Source organism: Micrasema longulum, unplaced genomic scaffold, assembly GCF_059751315.1.
Source record: "Micrasema longulum isolate JH-2025_06_02 unplaced genomic scaffold, ASM5975131v1 h1tg000464l, whole genome shotgun sequence".
In the NCBI taxonomy this organism is placed as follows: Eukaryota; Metazoa; Arthropoda; class Insecta; order Trichoptera; family Brachycentridae; genus Micrasema; species Micrasema longulum.
Window position 1 is genome coordinate 124098 of NW_028277662.1, and position 25154 is coordinate 149251.

The window sequence follows — 25154 nt, forward strand, 5'->3', positions numbered from 1 at the left end:
ATAGCTTATTACCATATAGAACGGAGAGCTGTAATTGGCTATTAGATTCTGAGTTATGCGGAGAAAGTGATTACTTACACATATAAACATTCAATATGTAAACTCTACCAGCACTTATAATATATTAACTACAGTTTGAATTATAATTAGATTTTAATGCATCAAAAACTGACAAAGACGCCAGAAAATTCACACAGCTTTGTGTAATATAATATTATCTTTCAATACAATTGTTATTACTGTTTATTTTAATTTGTTTTAAATTGAAACTTAACACATATTTAAATATAATACTGATTTGAGTCTACCTAATTTCGTCCATTTGATTTGAGGGACATTTTCAAACGAACGTGAAAATTTAGCAGTTTGAAGGGTAGGCGTTTTGGTTATTTAGAAGAAGTATCAGCAACAGTTACCGTTTCACAAATTCAATCCTCCCAATTCAGCCTGATATACGCTGCCGATGAACAGTCAGCAGCGGACGTCCAGGACATCGAGAACCTGATGCCTTCTAAAGTAGGCAAGCGTGTTTTAGGAAGCTCTCAGGAGTTATACGCAGTATGGCCCGGTCCACTGTATCGCTGGCTTTATGATAGTTGTCAGTGGAGTAAGAGTTTAAATTTTAATAGAAATCAAATTTCATCAAATGATATTAGTAGACTCAAATCTATGTTTGATTTAAATATTATAAAGTATGGTGTTCTATAAATCTTTCCTGATTAAAGAAAATTTGGAATATAAATATATTAAAAAAAAACCTAAATGGATTTTAAGTAGTAACAAACGGTATTTTGGTTTAATTATTCCAAAAAAAAACCATAGGTACCTATTTTATGTTAAAATTTATTTTATTTTCACTGACTACACCACCAACATAATAAAGATGTAATAATAATAATAAATTTACATATATAATACCTAAATTACTTTATAAAGTGATCAATTCATTCATTGACTGATTTGTCCAGATTTGCTGGAGTTGGTGTGTTTCCGTGTTCCTGGGCCCCGATTACCATGGGAAATTAACTGAGTTATCTTCCACTGTCTAAAAAGAAAAATCGATGTCTGTGTACGAAAATAAGCTTATCTGCATGAACATATAAAGTATCTGCATGAACATTAAAAAAAAAGAAAAGTAAAAGTAAAAGAAAAAAAATGTAATATGTAATGTGTATGTTTGTAGATAAATGTTAATTTCCAGTTGTAATCTGGGCCCTGGGGTGATATTCCAAACGTTCTCGCGGCCGTAGAAAACACTTTTATCTCGCGTATTTTGTATGTGAATACATTGAGGAGTAAAGGCCCTATGGCATGGAATGCTCTCCCAGCAGAGGTGCAAGGCTGTGAAAGTGAAGTGATGTTTCGGAAAAAACTTAAAACCCACTTGTCCTCTAAATCATTTGAATAAATCCGTAGAATGTGACAACAAAATAAATTGTTTTAATTAAATTACAGATTTAAAAGCTTCAATTAAATTAATTTAACAATAAAATCACTATGTAAAGCGCCCTTGAGGTATTTTATTACGAAAATAGCGAAAATAAATAATAATAATAATAATAATAATAAAAGAGGTGAAACCTTTATCACGTGGGTGAGATTCATCCGACTGAACCAATGACAGAACTTAAGCTCTGTAGATTCCTAGACTTCCATATTCCTGTCTCAAAAATATTTTCCCTCTCTGTTGCAACAAATTTAAATAAACAATAATTCTTATGATTTATCTATGTTTAAAAATGTTTTTCTTTTTTGCTCTTTCATATTTATGTATACCTTTATGTATTTCGTTAATATTTTTGGTGACTTATGTGTATTTACTTGTTACTAAAGTTATGCAATTTTATCATTTTTATTATGTTTTTATATCTGTGCTGACACGGAAAAAGGGCATATGTCTGTGTGGTGTAATTTTATAGTATAGCTGTTTTACTTATTGAAAGCTAGGGTATCGGTGGTTTTTTATAAGTTACAGAAGATCTGAATTATTTTTTTAAACTTTAATGCTTGAATATATTTAAATATTGTATTTTCTACGAGATGTCCTATTTATTTCTTAAGGCTGTCTGGTAAAACGCACGCAAGATGAAGAAATCATACTATTTTGCCATTTTAAAATGAATGTTTTTTTCAATCGTGCGGTAATAAAAAAATTAAAAAAATTAATTAGATAAAAACAATAATTGTTAAAGGTATTTCTATTTACAAAATATGCTTAAAAGTTTTATGTAACTAAAATATAATTACTTTTAGACCGGCAGATTACGCCATTTCTAATTTAGACTGAACTTAGGTATTTGGGTTCTTATATAAAGAATAAGTATTGAACTTAAATTTGTTGTAATACTTTGTAGATAATAGGTAAATTGAACATGCAAGTGGCCGGAGCAAAATTAATATTTATTATTTTGAAAAGAAATACAAGCATTTTAAATCACATGCATTTTTGTGACATTTTCCTTTATTTCTACGTAAAATTATGCCTTTGGTAATACTTGAAAAAAAAATATTTATTGAAATATTTTAGTTGAAATCTTTTTTTTATAGAATTGTATTCTCTTTTTTTAAAGAACATAATTCTGGTTGTAATATTCCATTTGTAACAATATATTATTTACGTTTTTATTACCTTCATTCCTCCCCCTACCGGTACCGATAATTTATGCCGTTTAAAAATAAATAAATATAATATTAGAAAGCATTTTTTTTATAAGACTAGAGCCAACTTTCCGCTTTTGTTTCACCGCGTCCGCTTCATTACTGATTGTACCTAACTTTAGATGAACATTTTACAATACATTTTAATGATAACTGCTTATTAAACTCGGGTCTCTGATAACATCAGATCAAGTTTGTTTTTTGAAGGCATCCCAAATTTGTGGGTCAATTATATGAGAACCAGTTTCGATCGAATCAACATTTTTTCTTTATTTTTGAATTCCCCTAGCGGCGAGACCTTGAACTATCCGTTACCCGTTCTAGAACTAATATTATTATACAGTCATACTACTCACTACTCATTCTTCACAAGTTAACATTTGTATATTTTTTGTTCACAGATCGGTTCATGCAGCGCGCCGGATCCCCTTAAATGTTGGAAAAAACTGCGTCTTTTCGTGCGTGAAAAACAGTTTTTCGTTTCTGATAAAAATCACAAAATACAAACAAGTTATGTATGAGTGATTCAATCAATAGTATTTTTAATTTGTGTTAGTCCTGATAAAAAAAATAAATGTCGTGTTTAAAAGTGTTATGAGTTTGGTGTCTCAAATAAGTGTTAAAATGGCGGCTATCATTTTCGGCGGGAAGAGGACTGGGGGTGATTTTTTGTGTTTTTTCGTGATGTGCGCGGTCCTAGGAAGCTGGGTTGCTGACGTCGGTGGTCACGTGGCTTTGACGTTCCCGCCCGCTAGGAAATATGACTTGGATTTCTTGGATAACAGCAGAACGAAAGCTCCTTGTGGAATGCCCAAAGGTGAGTTTATTTTTTGTTGCATATTTTTTACGATTTCGCGGAATCTGGCAGTGGTCCCGTGGTAAACGCGATATGCTAGATTAAATAAATAAAATATATTGCTTAGTTTCAGTTCGAATCTCAATAAATAATTGGTCGACATACCCGCCTTAGATCACCCCTTTATTTTAGGAGTTCTAGAATCAACTATCGCATTATGCAGACTCCATAAATAGCTAATAAGTATGAGGATAAGACTGATATATTCGGCTCTGAAAAAGCTAGTGATAAATTGAGTTAGACTTAATTTTTCATCGGTTTTTGAAAATATTTTTTGCTTTTTCGTATTTTCAATTATTAAACAAAAAACAAACAGAAGTAACTAAACTAAACAAACAAAAAGTAGACAGAGAGGATATAACGCCACATCACTCTTATCTTTGCGTACAGGTCAAGCTTCCTCTACATTCATACATCTTCTCGATTTTGATTTTGTCGATAGTGCTTATCTCAGCCTTACATAATGTACGGATCTCGACGTTTGTGCATCTATCGTACATAGTTTTACGACACATTTGCCTGAGAGATCGCATTTTGACAGCATTCAGCCTACTTTCATCCCTGTTTTTCCAAGTCCATACTTCGCTCCCATACATCAGAGTTACTTATTTTTTTATTAACGCCCAAGGACCTTTTACATATACAGAGATGATAAACAGTTTACAAGTACAAAAATACAATTTAAAATGAAAAAAAAAACAATAAAAATACTAGGAATTTAATTATTTTAAAAAAAAAGTAATAATTAGTTCTTAAAGTTTGATAAAGTTATAGCAAATATATACGTCTAATTTTTGGTCATCTGTGTGTTGTTCCCGAAAGAGTAAACTCTCGGGAACAAAGAATTAATATGGGAATTTGACTTAAATACAGGGTGTTATTTAAACCCTGTCACATCCGAAACCACAATGATCAGTATGGGCAAGAAGACATATTAGCATATATAAAAAATATTTAGAACGCAGAAATTAAAAAAAAAAATGTTTATAAAAGCAAATGGTTGCTTACTTCTGCAGAGGAGAAGAGAGGGAAGCGTGGCCATGTGGTTGACGGTGTATCAGACTCCCCCATCCCCTCTCCAAGCTTCTCCTTTGCAGAAGTAAGCAACCATTTGTTTTTTTTTATATTTTATTTTTGTAAATTTTATTTGTATTAAAAATTTATTTAAATGTACCAATATGTCTTCTTGCTCATACTGATCACCGTGGTTTCGGATGTGACAAGGTTTAAAGAACACCCTGTATATCTGTACCTCAGAGGCAAACGGATGAAAATCCAAACGTCAAATATTCAACAATAGCCTAAGGAATCTACTTTCTCTAAGTGATTTCTAATAATTCAGAATTAATATTAATATAATTCAATATCTTAATACATTGGTTCTTTTATTGTAAGACTTGCATTTCTTCAGAATCAATGTACACGTCATAAACTGGATACGAAAATCGAAATGTCATTTCATCAAATTCTGGATTTGCATCCGTCTGCCTCTGAGGTACAGATATTTATATTTCTAAAATAAAAATGACGCCTCATTTAGCCAATTAGCCACATTAAAATAGATTTATTTGACCAAATAAGTGTGTGTGGTATGCGTTTTTGCTATTGTTATAGTATCTAAATTTTTTTTTTATTTAAATTTTTTCACTTTTCATGTTTAACATATTACGTTTATATTTTAGTACGTAAATATTTACGTTTAATTATCAGTGTGACCGTATATGAAGCAAAGTGTAAATGAACGAAAAAATAAAAATCCCTAAATGAATCACTCTATAGGGGGTAGAGAAGATTCAGAATACCACCCCGGGGTCATGATTACAATGGGAAGTTAACAAAGTGAAATAATAATAAATTACAACAGAGATAAAGAATGTTTTAGAGAAGGTATTTTATTTTATTTGATTTATTTTTATTTTTGCACCACATCAGGGCAGAAGGACCAATTACAGTGGTGAATTACATCACAGAATACTCAGGCTTGAGAAAAATCACATTTAATTTTCGTGTTCTCACCGGGAATCGAACCTGTAACCTTCCGTGTGTGAGTCAAGCGTCATGACCACTACACCACACTTATGTTTATATCGTTAAAGCAATATTTTCGAACCGTGGGTCCGTATTACAATAGGAAGTCAACATTTATCTTCAATTTTATCTGCAAAGTAAAATTAAGTTTTCAGTATTAAAAATATGTATGCAATTTTTTTTCTAAAAATTTTCAATGAGGAACTTCAGTCCTACGGGAAATCGGATACAGTAAATGTTTTCTTGCGCGCGGTTAAAATTGGAGCATTAAGTTGTACCGCAAAGTTTCCTGAAAATGTACCAAAAAATCAAAAAAACGGACTACTTTGAACGACGTCACTGGTTTATATGAATGAACCAATGATAAGAGAGTTATGGAAGATTTCCGGTTTGCTTGCCGTGAATGAACCAATGCGCAGAACTGATCGAGAATAAGCGGAAAAGGCCCTCCGATGTCACACATGGAGTTATTTCAGAAATACTAAACTTTGAAAAATCGTAGTGCTGATGGTGCGCCATTTAAAAATTGAAAAAAAAATTGTCTTTAAGTGTATATTACAAAAAAAAATCTGAACTTCCTCATTACATGTGAGTGATGAAATACACATTTTCGCACATATAAATCTATTTTACTTTACACCATTTTGATACGTATCGATGAAGACAGCGTTTGTAATCGCGGCCCTGATAAATGTATTATATATTACCAAAACATCAAACCCTAATTCGCACCTAATGGTGCATAGACCACTGAATTGGTAAAGTTCATGCGGTGTATCTCGATCATGTGCTACAGGAAGGTAAGGGGATCAGTCTTACGCTTCTAGTGCCGGTCCAGGGACAGTGAAATAGTGCACTGTAAAGCCTCATAACCAAATATTTCATTTTCATCCTGCCAGGAATCCAACCCAGGACCTCAAGTATGTTAGGCGTACAAGCCAATAACGAAATATCACGTTTTTTTTATTTTTACATTTTTAAAGTAATATAAGTCTATGAAATACTGTCCAGTAAAAAAATGTTTTTTGCTAATTATTAGTAGCATGAAAAATATTTTTTAATTTGTAATTTTGAATTCCCGCAAAAGCGGTCATTCCATTGGCCACGCCCCTAATACGTCACGATTCATGTTTATTTGTTCCCGGCCATTGAAATTTGTTTAGAACATTATCGGCGGCCTCCGTGGTGTAGTGGTCAAGACGCTTGACTCACGCACGGGAGGTTCCGGGTTCGATTCCCGGTGAGAACACAAAAATTAAAATGTGATTTTTCTCCAGCCTGGGTGCTCTGTGATGTAATTCACCACTGTAATTAGGCCTCCTGGCCTGTTGTGGTGCAAAAAAAAATGTTAATGTAAAAAAAAAAACACGATTTTTGACGTCACAACAGCCATGGCCAACACGTCGCGTTTTTCTTGCAACGTATTTTTATTAACATTTATGTATGAAAACATTTCTCCACAATATCCATATTGATTTTAAAAATACAATTAATTACTCTAAATCCATTTTATATTTCATTTCATATTTTTATCGGTATTCGAAGTATGTGATATTTCCCTATCATCATCATACACTATGTTTGAAGTTTGAATATGTAATTGCTTACAACAGTTATGTTTGTGTATCTACGATTCTGAAGTGTGTCCCCAGATTCAAGTTTTTACAATGATTTTTTAGTGGGGATTTTTAAGAAACCGGTTTATTATGCAAGAATGTTGCCTCTTTCGTCTGGAGTTTATTTAATGAGTTTGTTCATATGACTTCATACTAAATATTAAACACCCAGCATCTTCGATGATCTATCATCCACAATTATAAATGCTCAAGTGTATTATTAATATTTTTCAACACCGCATATAATTAAATTCAGACGCATCAAAAAAACAACCAGTTAAAATATAATATTATCCGAATAACTGTATTATACGGACCCGAAAACTGGTCATTTTGGCTTGTAAAATATTTTCAAATATTGTGTCTCGAATGAGTAGTGTACAACCCGACCAAGAATACAATGAGGAAGTTTAGTTTATTTTAATGTACGTGGAATCTTATAAGATGTCTCAACAATAATAACTGCTTAGAATTCGCAAATCATCTTAAATGCGAATACCATAATTTTAATCGAGAAACGGTAACAGAGAAACGGTTCAATCGAGAAATTGTAGAAACTTTACATATTAATAAAAATGGTCTGTGCTTAGACAATCTAGAAACGTTAAAAATAAGTAAAGCAATTAACTATTCTATTTATTTATTTATTTATTTAACTTTTTGTACATAATGATTATTTGTACATTGGCGGGCTTATTGCCAAATGGCAATTTCTTCCAACCAACCAATAAAATAAAAGTTTTATTATTTTATTTATTTATTTACCTATTTACATATTTTAGATCTTAATGTTAATAGATACATTTTTTTTCTTCTTTTTTTCTGCAGATATGAATTGAAATTTTCGATTTGCTTTATTTTTTATCTTGTTTTGGTTACATTTATGAGCACTCACTATTTATACAGGGTGTTTATTAAACCCTGTCACATCCGAAACCACGATGATCAGTATGGGCAAGAGGACATATTTGCACATTTAAAACAATATTTATAACGCAGAATTTTTTTTAAATAAAATATTTAAAAAAACAAATAGTTGCTTACTTCTGCAGGGGAGAAGCGTTTTTTGACATTTTAATTTTTTTATTTTTTTCGTTCTAAAAATTTATTTTAATGTGCCAATACTGCCAATATGTCTTTTTGGTCATAGTGATCATCGTGGTTTCGGATGTGACAGTGTTCAAAGAACACCTGTTTATAAATATATATATTTTTTAAATGTTTAAATAGGTATTCTTTAATTTAATTATATTATTTTTCTCTATTTTTCTCTATTTTTCTCTATTTTCCTACTTTAAAAAAAATGGTTTTGTTGAGTTTTTTCTTTTCTATCTTCTTAGTAATATTTTTAATTTTTTAAAGCATCAAAAACAAAAAAAAATGTATGTTCATTATTTTATATTTGTACAATATTATATCTGTACTCTTTCATTTGATTCTTATTAAAACTAATGTCTGAGCACCCGATGACAAACTATTATTTGATAGTTTATCGGGACAAAATATGTTTTAATACGTTGTTTTCTTTTTATAATGTATTAATATTGTAATAATGTGTATTTTATTTAATAAAGACTATAAATAATAAAAACCAACAACTCCATAATAAATAATAAATTAAATTTAACTTCGAGTCCTCTTTTAAAAATATTCCCGTTATGATTCATATTATCCTCTTTCACTCTATTTTTTTAATTCTTCCGTTTCTTTCATACAATATTTTATAATATAAATAGCAACGAGAGTAATTCTAAGTTAGTTCAAGTCCTGATGAGGAGGAACCAACCTCGAAACCGGTCGACAGTAAAGTTGAGTGGTTTACACAAATTTATAAATGAAATAAAAAATATTTGTTAATAGATTATCAAACTTAGCCAAAAAAAATATAAACATACATTTTTGCATTGCATTTTTATTAATTTTTCCATACGTTTTCGGGGAACTTCTCCCTACAAGCAAATGCTCTAATTTTTACCGCGTGTAAGAAAAAATCCGATCCTGTATTTCTGTGTGTGAAATAGAACCAGAATCCTGGAGAAGTGTTTTCGACTCGCCTCCGGTAAAAAACTTGAAAAAGGAAATTGGGTGGAGATGATTCCGCCTCGTAGTGAAGTGGTTTGCGCTGCGTTAAAATAATGAAACAGCTCTTCTTCCGAAACTGCTAAAATAGTTTCACAAAAAAAAACCGTTATTTTAAAACTTTTATTCCTGGGAAGTAGCTAAAACTGTTTTAAACTCTTTACATAAAGAAAAAAAACCCCCATGGAAACTATTACTCGAAACAACGAAAATTTACTACGGATATGTAAAACTGTTTCTTATTTTGTTTAGTTTTTATAGCAGTTAGGCACAACCGTGGCCACTAACCTCCCATGAAAATAAAAATTAAAAAGGGTACGTAAAAACGTTTCTTAAATATTAGAGCAGTGTAACCAAAAACAGTTTTATTAACTTGTGAAACTATTCCAGCAGGTGCTTATACTAGATTTTTGGCCCGTGCTGCTCTAAATTAATTCTCCAATGACCCGTCTTTGTCGTATTGTTAACTCAAGACAGGATCTGGACTTTTTTGGTTTAAGTTTACAACGATTTAAACGAGCACTAAATAAATAGTCCAGATCTTGTCTTGATGTCCCTTATGTTTGTCAATGCTTCTTTTTTTTAAAAATGTTTTAAACTATTCTTTTATTGTAATATTTAAACCCTATAAATTGTATACATGGACAATGTCCGTTAATAAATAAATAAATAAACCGTTATTTAGAAACAGTTCCACAAAATACTTTAACTTGTGAAACAGTTATGTATTATTATTCCTACTCCTTTTAAATAATCGAATCGCCGATCTCTATTAGCTTACCATGCTTTTACGGAAAAATATATGTGAGTTGCTTTATTTTTTACCTTGCTTATAATGTTTTTGTTTACTTTAAAGGGGTAGTTATTTCAGTGTAAACTGTCATACCACAAAGTTAAAAATGTTTTTGACATTAATACTATGGGTAGTTATTTATTTATTTTTTTATCGATATTCCTACAGAGATGAGGTAGAATTTTTTTTTCAAATTCAGGATTATCGATATTCGAGCGTTTACAGGGCTTATGACCTGTCATTGGCTGGGTTGAGTGGCCACTTTACGTACAACATTCCCCATTCCGCTTATTAGCGAATATCGACAATGGTATCATTTTGATTCTTGTATATATCTTATTAAATGAGAAAGCTTTCACTAGCGTGTTGGAGCACCGTCTATGTATTGATATTGAAGTTAAGTATTTTTAATTAGCATATTACTTTATTTTATGTATTTAAGACTCTTCCGAGTTAAATTAAGTACTAGTAATCGCCTGCAGATGATTCTGCAATTTATTTATACTTATATTTTGACCAGATCTTATTACACAACATTACAACATTATTTAAAAAAAAAAAAAAAAAAGTTATTTATTTGTTTACCTAAAAAAAAAAATCACTTCTAAATTAACTTCAAAGAAAAACTTTCGTTATGTTCATGAGCAATAATAAATGTAATGATCTGGTAGATGTTTCGGCTGTGACCTGTTTAAGGAACTTATTTCATTTGCTCCTATGACGAGGAAACCACAGAAAACTCGCCAGGAGAAGGCGGACTTTTGTCCTTCAACAGACCTTTCGATCCGCTTGAAGAGTGTTCGGCATTTGGAGCCCTGATATCATCGACACATTTTATTACCAACAATATTTTGAGTTTGTCCAAATTTTTGTAGACAAGGACTGGATTCAACTCCCTGGGGAGCTGATTATGTTAACATTTTACAACAGAGATGAAAAACATTTAAGAGAAGGTAATATAGAAGTCCAGGCATCTACAGGGCTTATGACCTGTCAATGGCTGGTTTAAGTGGCCACTTTACACACTGTGTTACATTCACCATTCTGCCTATATTTGAACATCTATATTCCTTCAATTCTTTCATCTGTTGATGTTTGTGGAGCTAAAGAGCTGAAACCTTTGGCTTCACAAACATCAACAGAGGTCCCACAAGGTCTTGTCTACAAAAATTTGGACAAACTCAAAATATTGTTGATAAATTACCTGGTCCATGAAGAAGTATAGAAATTGAAAAAAATAATCTCTTCAGGCGTTGCCTAGTATGTAGGTGAAATAATTCAATTAGATGAATCTCACCCGCATAAATAAAGGTTTCAGCTCTTTAACTTCACAAACATCAACAGATGAAAGAATTGAAGGAATATAGTTGTTCAAATATAGGCAGAATGGTGAATGTTACACAGTGTGTAAAGTGGCCACTTAAACCAGCCATTGACAGGTCATAAGCCCTGTAGATGCCTGGACTTCTTTATTACCTTCTCTTAAATGTTTTTCATCTCTATTGTAATATGTTAACATTTTATTACCTTAAATAAATCTATCGTGTATGATGTTACCTCTCTCGGCAAGTTGCTTGATGTCTTACGTAATAATAAGTTCTTACCCCTCTTCTCTTACATTACATTACATACTTAAATATTTTTATATGTAATTAAATGTCTTTACATTTATGTTTGTAAGTGAAAATTCTTGATAGAAGTTCGTTGTAATTTATTATAGAATTTAAAGACTCATATGTAATAATATTATTATTTATATATTTATTATTTTTTACTTATTTATATCAACTCATTAGTTAACCTGAAACACTTTGTTAATGATCCTCAAGACAAAAATAATTTAATTTAATTTACTCCCATATAATTTTGAATTCTCTATCCTTACCCTCTGGTTTGCATATAAATACATTGAATTTCTTAATCAATATACCTGGTTTGAAGATGTCGCGAAAGCGATGAAACCGGTCACTGTATATTCCAAATTTGTTGATTAAAGAATCAATAGTCTTTTATTTGTATAATAAATTTCCTTACTGAAATCTTTATTGCTGTTAACATCGCTTTAACATTTCTTATTAACTACCTTTAATTGAAAAAAATCTCTTAGTATTGCTTTTTCCAATTTCAAAGATAACTTAAAATACTCGTTCTGTTATTCTTTGCTGTACTCTGCTTGTTTTTATATTTTTAAAGTACTTTTAATTTTTCTTAAAATTGCTTTTATAAATAATATATTGTTTTTTTTTATCCCAATATGCTATTATTTTTGAAGATGTTTTTTAAATTAACTTAAATTTATTGTATTTTATATTTTCTTCTCATCTGTTCTATTTTAAATTCCTTAAATATGTATGTTTATTAATATTTTTCCTTTTTAAAAAATAGTTTTTTGCAATTAAGCATGTTTTTTATTCTTATTTATTTGAATTCTGACTTTTAATATTATTTTTTTTCATTTTAATATTATTTTCATGTATGTAAATACTAACTAGATACTTTTAACATAACTTTTTTACTTTGATTTAATTTAATTTTAATTTATTTGCATGTAATATAATATGTAAACTTTACTGATCTATTAGAGTTAAGTCAAATTGTGTATACTATAAAACTATGTTATTGTACTGTTTGTTTCCTGAGTAAAAGAAAAATAATTTCCTGGGCTCGATTTCTGGCAGGGTAGACGTAAAATATTATACATAGTATGTGATTCTACACTGCAATATTTCATAGTTCCTGGGCTAGCATATCCACAAAAAAGGGAAAAACGGTGCTGCTCGTACCTTTGTGTTTTTATGTTGTGGGATTTAATCTGTTAAAAAATGTTGTTATGCACCTGTATTAAATAATACGAAATTGGTGATGTAATCGTACGAGAATTTGATTCGGAACAAAGAAGTGATCTCACTAAAGAAAAAAAAGCAATTTTAAAAGGTTTGCTGTTTGGATGGCTGCATGAAGCAAGTCTATAAAATATATTTAGACAGATTTATCACAAAAAGTTAAGAACATTTTTGAGAGGGTATGGTATTCTAGGTATTTACGGGGCTTGTTCCTTTTAATTTGATGGTTTAAGTGGCCACTTTACACACTGTGTAACATTCACCATTTTGCCTATGTTTGAACATCCATATTGTTAATTATTAATTTATTACCTTCAAATATAATTTTTTAAATATTTTTTTTATTGCTTAATATAATTCAATAATTGAGAGATTTTTTTATTACTCTATACAATCTACTTTTATACTTTTTAAAAAAGCGACTAGCTCTTGTGCTTGGAGAGTGACTTACACCTTACACTGATATATTTATTTAGTAATTAATATAACAGTGTTAAGAAATATAATTTCGAATACACAAGAGAAAAAAATTAAAATTATAATAGAAAGCTGTTAAAGTAATACTTATTAAAATAGAAAGCTGTTTTTACTCGGGTTCAAAAAATTTCCATAATTTTCACGGAAATATTTGAGTTTTTAGTTCATTGGGAGATTATTGTAATTTTTTATTCCTTTGAAAAACAAAACTATTGTAACCGTGACTTGTATGAAATTTAGGAATTTAGATATTATTTTGGTATCTTATTCATCTCAAATTCGTTTTTTTTTTTTGTAAATTTGTATACGTATTCACTAACATATTATGGCTTTTTAGGCTGCGTCCGTGCTAAGCCATAATAATTGACAACAACAATATATAAAGTAAAATTAATTAATCAATAATTACATATGATACAATATAAAAAAAAAGAAAAACGTAACAATGTTTTGAGTATGTCCAAATGGCGAATGTTACACAGTGTGTAAAGTAGCCACTGAAACCAGACAATGACAGGTCATAAGCCCTGTAAATGCCTAGACTACCATATTTCTTTCTCAAAAATGTTTTCAATCTCTGTTGCAACAAATTTAGATCTGAATAACTCCCTATGGAGGATTTCCAGCCTGTCCGCAAAGATTTTGACATACTCAAAACATTGTTACGTTTTTCTATTTTTTTACATTGTATCATATGTAATTATTGATTAATTTAATTTACTTTATATATTGTTGTCGTCAATTATTATGGCTTAGCACGGACGCAGACTAAAAAGCCATAATATGTTAGTGAATACGTATACAAATTTACAAAAAACCAGCCAATGACAGGTCATTAGCTCTGTAAATGCCTAGACTTCTATATTCCCGTAAATAAAATGTTCTCCATCTCTGTTGTAGTATATTACTATTTAAGTCTGTTACCTTCAATTGTAATCGGGACCCGGGGTGGTATTTTAAATCTTCCCTACCCCCTAGAGAAGGATTGATTTGGGGATTTTTATTTTTTACATGCATAAACACCTTGCTTTATATCATGCCACACTGATGATTAAAGGTCAAATGAATATTAAAAACACGTGAAATCAAACATGATAATTTTCATTTAGAAACGTTGAACCGACTGAACCGTACTCATTTTTTCCGTTTTATAAATCACTTGGCGTTTTATCATCCGTGTGGCCATGTATGAAGCAGAGTGTAAACGCATACATTAAATAAAAATCTCAAAATTAATCGCTCATTAGGGGGTAGAGAAGAATCAGAATAGCACCTCTGGGCCGGAGTTCCAAACGCTCTCGCGGCCCTACAGCCGTTTAAAAAACCATTTATCTCGTGTATTTTGTATGTAATTAAAGCGTTTTTCTACGGCCGCGAGAGCGGCTCAGAATAGCACCCCATTAGCTCAATCACAAATAACTATCGACGTGCTTAAAAACATGCTAAGCATTTGAGCGATCACAATGAACAATGATGAACATTCTTAAGTTATCGCAGTCATAAGTCAACGCTCGTGTCGGTTTGTTTTTCGTTTTCCTCGTAAATAAATAAAGTTCATTGGCGGAAAAAAAATTAAAAAATACAATATATTGCATTTGCAAAATAGTAATGAGTATCTAATACAAAAAAGTGAAAATTTAATTACAATCACTATGGCGACTGCTTTTCTTGGCATTTGGCTTGCCAACCGCCGCCGCTGGCTGAATGCAATGAATAGCGTGATAAATAATAAATAAAAATACCAGTTTTGGAATATTTTCCATATTTACACCGGTGGAAATCAAATATGTGATTGCGCAGCAGGATTATACGTCGTGAAACGTAAATATTTTTACATTTAATATCAGGTGTTCACGGATGTTTCATTGTAATCGCGAATACGATAAACAACCATGGTGAGAAATTGTTATTACGTCGCTTATTAGCACGTCGATAGTTATTTGTGATTGAGCTACAGGGCCCCGATTACAATGGGAAGTTAACAGAGTTGTCTTCGACTACTGTCTATAAGGAAAAACCGATATTTGTGTACGAAAATGAGTATATTTGCATGAACATTTAACGTATCTTCGTCGGTAACCTGTTTAGAAGCAAAAAAATTATGAATATTCTGCCTTTCATAGAGAAAACTTAATTTTACTTTGTAGGTAAAATTGAAGGTAAATGTTAACTTCGTATTGTAATCGGGGCCCAGGGGTGATATTCCAAACGCTTTCGTGGCCGTAGATAAAGCTTTTATCTTGCGTGTTTACATACAAAATACGCGATATAAAATGGTATGCATAGTTGTTCACTTAATCATCTTATCTAACATAAGTGATCAATGCGGAGCCCTATACACCACTCAGTGCAGACAGGAAGATGATGATGATCCTTCGCTATTGAGGCATGTTTCTTTCTATACATAACATAATGTTTATAATAATTATTTCAACGTCACGATAAATGGCGTTACTTCACGAATCATGATCCGTGTCAATTTCGTGGCCGTACAAGAGCGCAGTTTAAATGAGCAATCAGCCACCTACGTTCTACGTACACATTTTGATAATCGTGTTATGTTAACGTCTTCTTCTTCTTTATCTGGCAACGAACGTTCGGCGAAGTGAGTGCGCTGCGGTGACCCCTGAGAGGAATGCTGTCGACCTTGGGTTGCGTGAACTTGGAGCGAGATTGCGAACTATACCCAGGCAATTTTGTGAACCGACTTTTGTGTTACCATAATAATGGAAACAGATTTATGAACTGAATTTAATACCAACAATATTTTGAGTTTGTCCAATTTTTATAGACAAGGACTGGATTTAACTCCCTGGTGAGCTGTTAAAATTAGCATATTGGAGCTGTTAATATACAGAAATGAAGAACATTTAAGAGAAGGTAATATATAATCTAGGCATCTACAGGGCTTATGACCTGTCATTGGCTGGATTAAGTGTGTAACATTCACCATTCTGCCCATATTTGAACATCTATATTTCTTCAATCCTTTCATCTGTTGACGTTTGTAAAGTTAAAGAGCGTAGTCCCAATTGAATTATTTCACCTAGATACTAGGCAAAGCTTGAAAACTTTTCAATATCTATACTTCTTCATGGACCAAAAAATTTCAAAAAGGTTTTATCAACAATATTTTGAGTCTATCCAAATTTTTGTAGACCAGAGCCGACTTGCTCATACTGATCATCGTGGTTTCGGATGTGACAAGGTTTAATGAACATCCTGTATTTTCGTAAATGGCACATGTTTTTTTATTCTAATATCTCGTCTCCTTAATTGAAATACGACGTAAGTAATTTTGACGTTTTTTGTAAATATTTCTTGATAAAACTCCATAATTAGTGATATTGATAAAAATATTAATCAAATTCCTTAAATTTTACTTCCTTCAATTTTGACCAACTAGCCCTTTCGCCAAGTAAGCACGAAGCAAAAATTTTATTGATTTTTTCATCAAAATCATTGACTAAGGAGTTTTATCAAGAAATATCTACAGAAAAGTCAGTATTTAACATTGAGGTAATTAGAGTAAACATAAACGTCCGAAATATGTTCCCTCAACCTGCGGCCGATTGGTCTATGTTTGATAGAACGGACTTTAGTTTGTTGCGAGCGTTCGCCAGCCACTTTTCTCCTCGAAATTACTAAAATGCCCATATGTACTCTAAGATGTTTCATTCTCAAGTAGGACTGAGTCAGCTAATTTTCACAAGGTTCAAAATCTCGCAACTCGGCGTACCATGTTGGATATGAGCTTTCTATACAAAATTGTTAATAACGTAATTGATAGCCCAGAAATTGTTAGAGGCATTTCATATCGAGTCCCTGTCCGTAGAACTCGTCAATCTGTACTCTTCGACATTCCTAACTCAATGACTAATTATTTAAAAAATAGCACTCTACGAAGAATACAGATTACCTATAATGACAGTTTTAGTGACATCGACATACTACATTGTAAATACCATATTTTTATCAGATCAGTTAAAGACATTTTAAATTTATCTCCTGCTTGACTTTTAACTTTTAATTTGATTCTTAATTTTGTCTTTCAATTTTAACTTTTTAATTTTAATTCTTAATTTTAACTTTTAATTTAAACTTTTCATTTTAATTTATACTTACCTACATCTACTACCTGCATCGAATAATTTATTGTTAGTTGTGTTTTTTTTTACAATTAAATTGAAATGTTCATGGAAGCAGAGAGAGAGGGAGGAAAGTAAAGTAGCTTTACAAAGTCTTCTCCTTTTTATGTAATATTTTTATTTTTACTTTTTTAGAATAAAATAATTTTTCCCCTCTCCTCCTGCATTCATTAGTGTGAAATCTGTAATTGGTCTTACTTTTTAAAATTGTTAATTTGTTCCTTGTTTTATATAAAGACTGTATGATTTCATTAATAAATAAAGATACTGCACACATCGATCTGGAAAAGCGATGGAATAACCTTTCACCGGCAAGTAATGTTCTTATCTCAATCAATATTGTTTTAAAATAGCTATTTTAATGTCAAAAAACGTCGTAATGTCGTTACAATTCGCGAATTATCTTCTGTCTCCGTCTTGCTGAGTTAGTCGGGTGTAAAGCAAAACGACAAACAAAAGTGACGCGTATGCGGAAGGGAGCGACATTCTAAATAGAACTTACAGTAGACCGATGTAAACATTCCGTGCTTTTTACTGTACTACTTGTTTTACTTGTCAAAGTCGACGTGACGATATTTAATATCTCCGCTGGTCAATCCCTGTCCTTAGGGGACGACTTCTTAGCTCGAATTTGTATGGAATGTAATCTCTACATATTATATCTCCATGGATATTAAATCTATCGTCCTGACCTACTCCTCCTTGCACAAATAACACATTCTTCCATCAACAATGCAACCAGTAACATAAATAAATTCACTTTTTTCCTTTTACAACTTCCGCTGCAAATTAACAGTTCTGTTCGCAAAATTGCAAAACATGTGCATAATTACCGGATGAAGGCTACTAGAACAATGGACCGGTGGCTTACCGCGGGAGATTAACAATCCGAATGAGAACTAAATAACAGACCCATATTGTTTTTTCAATGCCGATACTTAACGTCTTGTAATTGGGTGTAATTAGTTTAAAAAACATTGAAAAAATATATCGATTGATTTTATAGTTTCAAGTCATGACACGACACGGCTAATGAGAAAAAGCGCATTTGAGGGCATTAGAAGCAAAGATAGCAAATTCCCGTTTAGGTGTTTTCGAGAAAAATAATAAAAACTGCTACACTAATGCCAAAGAGAGTCTTTATGTTAGAAATATTATTTTCACTGAACTTAAACTTGAAGATACTAATAAATTAACTTTAATAGAAACACGAATTCAAAAAACTTTCTTAATATTTGTATGGCACACCCATTTTGAAAATTTAAATCTCAAGCCTGTCATTGGTCGAATAAAATGGCTGATGGCTATTGCTGTTTGCTTCCAAACATCATTTTCAAACTATCAGAATCATGATTTTAAACTACATTTGCAACTCAACTCATGATTTTTATTTTTAAAAAGTTGATAAACTACAGAATGACAACATAACCAAAATAAATATTTTTGGAGGTTGCTATCTTTGCTTCCAATGTCCTCATTTTAGTTATATTACTACTACTACTATCATGCCATTTCCCCGTAGGGGTAGGCCGAAAGAATAGACCACCACACACGTCTATCCTGGCATACATTTAGGTTCTTCCACATTCAAACATCTTGTCTTATATGCCCGTCGGTTCTGCCTGCTTTTGACATGACTAGACTTAAGATTTCGGTTTATCTGATCATGCACCGTCTTCTTTGGTCGTCCTCGTCTCACGTTACTCTTCAGTTTTGCCATATATCACTCGGCTTTCATTCTTCCTCTGCTAGTTACATGTTTCACTTTCATACATACAAGCTACTCAAACAACAGATATCAAATGACGAAAGTTAAAAATATTATTTCAAAAAAATAATTTAGAAGTACCCCAAGGCTCAGTGCTAGGGCCCATATTGTTTATCATATACGTTCATCACCAACATTTAACCAAATTTGGAACATCAAAAAGATTATTTACAATTTTGTACTAAAAACTATATTATTCTTCTATCATTAATTTTAAGAATTTAATGTATATAAAACAAGATTATAGTTTATATTTTCTCGCGGTAAATGCAATTTAAAATTCATGAACCGGAGAAATTTATGCTGGATTTTTTCAATTTCATGACAATGGGTAGCATAGAGAGGTGACAAAATTGAAGAATTGTATTCTTACTGATTCCTAACCAATGAACAATATAATTTGTAATGAATGAATAATCCGCGCGCGTGCATGAGAAGATGTACGAATTTAAAGGAAGCGAGATCTGTATGCAAACATGTGGCGATGTGGCGTTCTATCCTTCCTGCCTACCCTTATAGGAAAACGGCGTGATTGTTTGTTGTTTGAAATAAATAAAACTTTCTAAAATTAACTATATCGTCTGACTACCTTGCAAAACTCTAATCTCCAAAAATAAAAATTTTACAGGAGGGTGAAAATACAGTGTAATTTGTTGAAATTATACTGTTTTTTCACCCTCCTGTAAATTTTTTTTTTTGTAGATTGGAGTTTTTCAAGTTAGTCAGACGATATGTTGATTTGACTTGTATTTTATGTTTGTGTAAGTGGTAATTTGTCACTATAAATACCACTATGTAATGTATAAACGAAAAATAGTATATTTGTGTTTTATTTTGTATTTTAATTAGGAAAAATCTTAATTGAAAAGATATTTCCTACTTTATAAAACTAAAGAATATCGAGATCTCTTATTTAGACTTATAATTTTAACTATAAACTTTTTACTAATTTATCTTTTTGTAATCTTTTTAATATGAGGAATGTATGTAAAGAATATGCTTCATACATTTTGCTTTTTAACCCTAGAAAGATAACCATATTTTATAGTACATTAAAAATAACCATACGTCATTTCAACGAACGGTAGGTTTATATTTACGAAAGTAGTGCACTTACCTGAGCAGCACAGGCGTCTCCTGCAAGCTCTGGGCATCGGCTGAGTTGGCAGAAACGGCGAGCGCAGTGGCGCCATATCCGAGCGAATTATATCGATTTTGTCGATTCGACGTAGATTTTGTTTCTAGGGTTACCGATGCTAATGTTATGAATATAGAAAACGAAGAAGACAGATAAAGACAAACCGTGACCAAATCCAACAGAAATACATGAATATGGATATGTCAAACATATTAGTCGGCAAACAGCGCGCACGTGCAAAAAAGATATTTAAATGAAGAGAAAGCAAGGCCCGTATACACAGACAGAGTGATGTGGCGTCATATCCTCTTTGCCTACTCCTACAGATAAAAGGCGTGATGGTTTTTTACATATAAATGTTATATTTTTTAATAAAATAAATAAAACAACTTTGTTTTTAACCACTAATGTTTATCTAATCAAAAATGTCTTACAAAATTGTTTTAAATACATTATAACCAAAACTTCATATCAGCATCTAGTGGTACATACGGCACTATATTAGTAAAACAAATGCAGTGTAGTTAGATCTTTTATATAAAAGTTAAGTTGATCACTCTTACGCTTCAGATGCCAGTCTAGAATAATATAATATTGTAGTTTAAACAACTCCTGAAATAAATATTTCAAATTCACCCTGTCAGGAATCTAACTCAGGACCTCAGGAATTTTAGGCCAACCACTACATAACTGGGTGGATTTATCTTCACTCGATTTCCTTATTCATTTTTTTTTATCGGAAAGCATCCATCGAGTAGGAAACACTCGTCCAAGGTTTTGGTTCAATTTTACATTCATATACTGTATTTTACTGTATTTTTATCCGGCTGGACACGGAGACGCTTAACTATGCAAAATATTGTCTATTTTATAAAAAAAATAACAGTCATATCAAACACTGTATTTAATGTAAAATTATTCTCGTTTCAAAACTATTCTTAGCAATTATTATTCCCCGGTAAAATCACTGGCAATTATTAAAATATACCAATTTTTATTTGAAATGTCAATGAAAACGTATTTGAATTAGTTGTTTTTTTTTTTAATTCCCACGCAATACGATTTATCCTTAGGATTTATCAATATTCATCCATATAATTAATTAGTTTTCGTTTCTAATCAGCATATTCATTGCTTTATAATAAGTAGTTATTCAGATGTCCAACTATGTAAATAATGATGAAAAATTCCCACAGTAAATTTATGCACTTTTATAATGATAGACTCCATGAAGTTATTTAGATAATTATGACTAATTTTTTAATACTTTGTGGAAATCCGTTTTACTCTTTTTAAACCGTTCATTTTTGTGATTAATTAAAAAAAAAAAAAAATGTTGATATTTCCTGATTCTTACTTATTTTTTGGTTTTTGATCAAGTAGCCTTTTCCAGGCCACGCCCCTGCCGGCAGTCGTGGCCGAGTGGTTAAGGCGTCTGACTCGAAATCAGATTCCCTCTGGGAGCGTAGGTTCGAATCCTACCGGCTGCGCATCCTTTTTTTTTCTTGAATTGTCTAGCGTAATTTTAAAAAAATAGTGAAGCTCTTATATCCGCATGTAATTAATAAATAAAAAATGTTGAATACCTAAAATCAATAAGAAAACCATAAGGTTCAATAAAATTCTAACATGTTAAGCTACGTAATAAATAATAAGAGAATGCAAGATGCACATATATTTAGTGAAAGCTTAAACTGGACAGGTCATAAGCTCTGTGAATGCCTAGATTTCCATTCCCTATCCTAAGAATTTCTTCGTCTCGTCGATTTGAATAAATTAATCATTATTTTAGATAAATTTATTTTCGTTTTTCAATTTATTGTTTTTCATTTTTTAATAAACATATCTTATTTTTTAAATAAATTAATCATCATTTTTCATAAATTGATCATTATTTTTGATAAATTAATTCTCATTTCAATAAATTAATTATCATTTCAATAAATTAGTCCTTATTTCAATCAATTAAATAAATTTTCTAATAGCGGTTTATGTGATAACAAATTGCAAACTATTGTGTACTAAGTTCAACGACTTTTAACCCTTTGTTTGCATTTTTACCTTAGGGTTGCATGAAAAATTACGTAATTGCGGACATAGCGCTTTTTATTTATGCATGCATGTCTAAAAAGCGAGAATCGAATACGGTCCGTGACTTTCTTTGAATTATGTATGTCAAATGTCAGAATTCTAGGTTCTGTGTCGTGCTATCATTGTTTTGACAATGTTTCGTTATTATTTAACCTGACATAAGTCGCGAATAATTAGTCGTTATGTTAATGACAAATAAATGACATAGTTTAATGTATGGGAGTTCTAGTTCATTTGGACATACTCAACGTAACATGCCTTGTGATGTCAGACACGTCGAGCTGTAAATCTGGGGTAAATGCCCAGGGGCCTGGGTCTTAGGAGGCTTTTTTTTAAATTATTGCTTTTCAATTTATTTATTAAATTTGCTAACACATAACTACTATAATAATACAAATAGAAACAACAGGCCTTAGATTTTTTCACTATTTAATAAGTTTTGAATCTCTCGCGGTTTTTTTCTGGCTACACCTAGCGCTAAAAAAATCTCTATAAACAGCGTGAATAGGGGGTTAGAGGGGCCGTGCACTCGTTGCCCAGGGGGCCGAGAATCCTACCACCGGGCCTGGGTTAATGTATCAAGGTTAGTACGTTTAAATTTGTTACAACAGAGAGGGAAAACATTTTTGAGAAGGGAATATAGAAGTCTAAGCATTCACAGGGCTTATGGCTTGTCATTGGCTGGTTTTAGTGGCCACTTTACACACTGTGTAACATTCACCGTTCTGCCTATGTTTGTTCATGATGTTTATCCACATTTCCTCAACTCTTCCATCTGTTGAAATTTAAAGATGAATATCTCCCAAGGGAGGAAATCCAGACAGTCTGAAAGCATTTGGACATACTCAAACATTGTTGAATTGACTACCTGGTTAAAGAAGGTGTATAAAAAATGGAAAATTGTTTTTAGGCGTTGCCTAGTAGGTGAATTGGTTCAGCCGGAAGAATCTCACTCTCACAGTAAAGGTTTCAGCTCTTTTACTTCACAAAAGTCAACAGATGGAAGAGTTTAAGGATATGTAAATGTTTAAACATAGGCAAAGTGATGAATGTTACACAGTGTGTAAAGTGGCCACTAAAACCAGCCAATGACAAGTAATAAGCCCTATAAATACATAGACTTCCATATTCCCTTCTCAAAAAATGTTTTTCCTCTTTGTTACAACAAATTTAAACATGAATAACTCCCTAGGGAGGAAATCCAGCCAGTCTGCAAGCATTTGGACATACTCAAAACATTGTTAGTATGTTTTATGCTCATTTTTCACAGCTTTTGTCGTTTATCTATAAATTGAGAACGGTGGACATTTTGTTTTGTATTTTAAGAGAACCTACGAATCCTATCAAAATTAATCAAATATGTTTTTGTAGATAATATAGTAGTGTAGAATAATGTATATTTTTCTGTGCGCAATTATAGATATCACGCCGTTATTTTTCCGTTACAACATTGTACATAGCAGGGGCGAACCGTGTATAGAAGCGATTATGCGCAGCTTACCATTATGTTTAACTGACCATAATTATGTTTTACTGTAACTTTATTTACAGAAAAACAAATAAATAATTACTATTTATTTTTAATCATATCCACTCTTAGTATTTTTTATCACAATATAAGTATTAATAATAATATAAATAAAGCGCCTGCGTTAAGCCAAGAAACTAGCCGATTATTCCAGATTTTTTTTTCAAACAAATAAGTATACTATATTTTGAATGTCTTAACCCCAGTGCGGGTTTTTTCTCCTAGATTAAACTTGCAGATTACACAAATTATTTGGAGATTTTTGATTTGGAAAACAGTATTTCAAACATTTTTTCTTATGGGCTATTTTTTTTTGAGATGGTGCTTTTGACATAAGACCATTATTAGGTTCATGAGTCATATTGCAGGACATATGGCGCTCGACGCGGCCGTTTTTAGCACTATTAATTTCTAAAACAATTCGGCCAGTTGACATTTCAATTAATACCTAATATCGACTGAATTCATAATGCTATTGTTTATTTATTTTTAAATGAGATGTATTAAAGTAATGGATAATATTGAGATAATATAATTTATCACGAAGTTACGTCGTTTGAGTTAATTTCACGAATGAGAGTTGTTGTATCACACAGAACCACAGAAAAATATCAATTTATAGTATATATTACTTACATTATATTATGTACCTTCTATGTAGGTACAAATATATGATATTTTTTATAGCTTACCTGTAAATAAAATCACCATTCGCCACTGGTACATAGGTATATAAGTAAATTTAAATGTAAAAAAGATAAAGCACTGTTTCAGCTGCTCACATTTTCGATTGTTAAAGATGATTACGAATTTCTAAAATTGAAAAAACTTTTTAAACGAACTCACTAAAACTAAGTTAATACATAAAAACGCGCGCAAATCGGTTACAATTAGCATACACATTATAATAACGAAAGTGCTGCTTGTGTTAAGTGATAACGCAGATGGTATGGGCGTATGTATGAAGATAACAGTCGGAGAGAAACAATACTCTCACATTAGCAAGGAATGTGCTAAAAAGCATATCGCATATCGAAGAATCTTCAGCTAACCATTTAATGAACATCAAAATCTGACTTAAAAACATCGTAAAATAAAGAACTTTTAGCTAGATGAACAATAATTGAAGTT

General features: G+C 31.5%; 1 protein-coding gene, 1 long non-coding RNA gene and 1 other non-coding gene across 5 annotated transcripts in view; all 3 read left to right on the forward strand.

The window, feature by feature from the left end:
• nahoda (DOMON-like domain-containing protein nahoda) overlaps window positions 1–25154 on the forward strand; it is a 151111-nt gene that overhangs the window by 83233 nt on the left and 42724 nt on the right. For all 3 annotated transcript variants that reach the window (XM_088226734.1, XM_088226735.1, XM_088226736.1), the window contains exon 3: window positions 3060–3475. In XM_088226734.1, coding sequence (XP_088082860.1) covers window positions 3253–3475 — 223 coding nt within the window. In that variant the 5' untranslated portion in view covers window positions 3060–3252. The remainder of the gene's footprint in view (window positions 1–3059; window positions 3476–25154) is intronic.
• On the forward strand, window positions 13349–14930 carry LOC148281412 (uncharacterized). The gene is made up of 2 exons (XR_015822369.1): window positions 13349–13644; window positions 13858–14930. It is a non-coding gene; the product is annotated as an uncharacterized LOC148281412 (long non-coding RNA).
• On the forward strand, window positions 21813–21894 carry TRNAS-CGA (transfer RNA serine (anticodon CGA)). The gene has a single exon. It is a non-coding gene; the product is annotated as a tRNA-Ser (tRNA).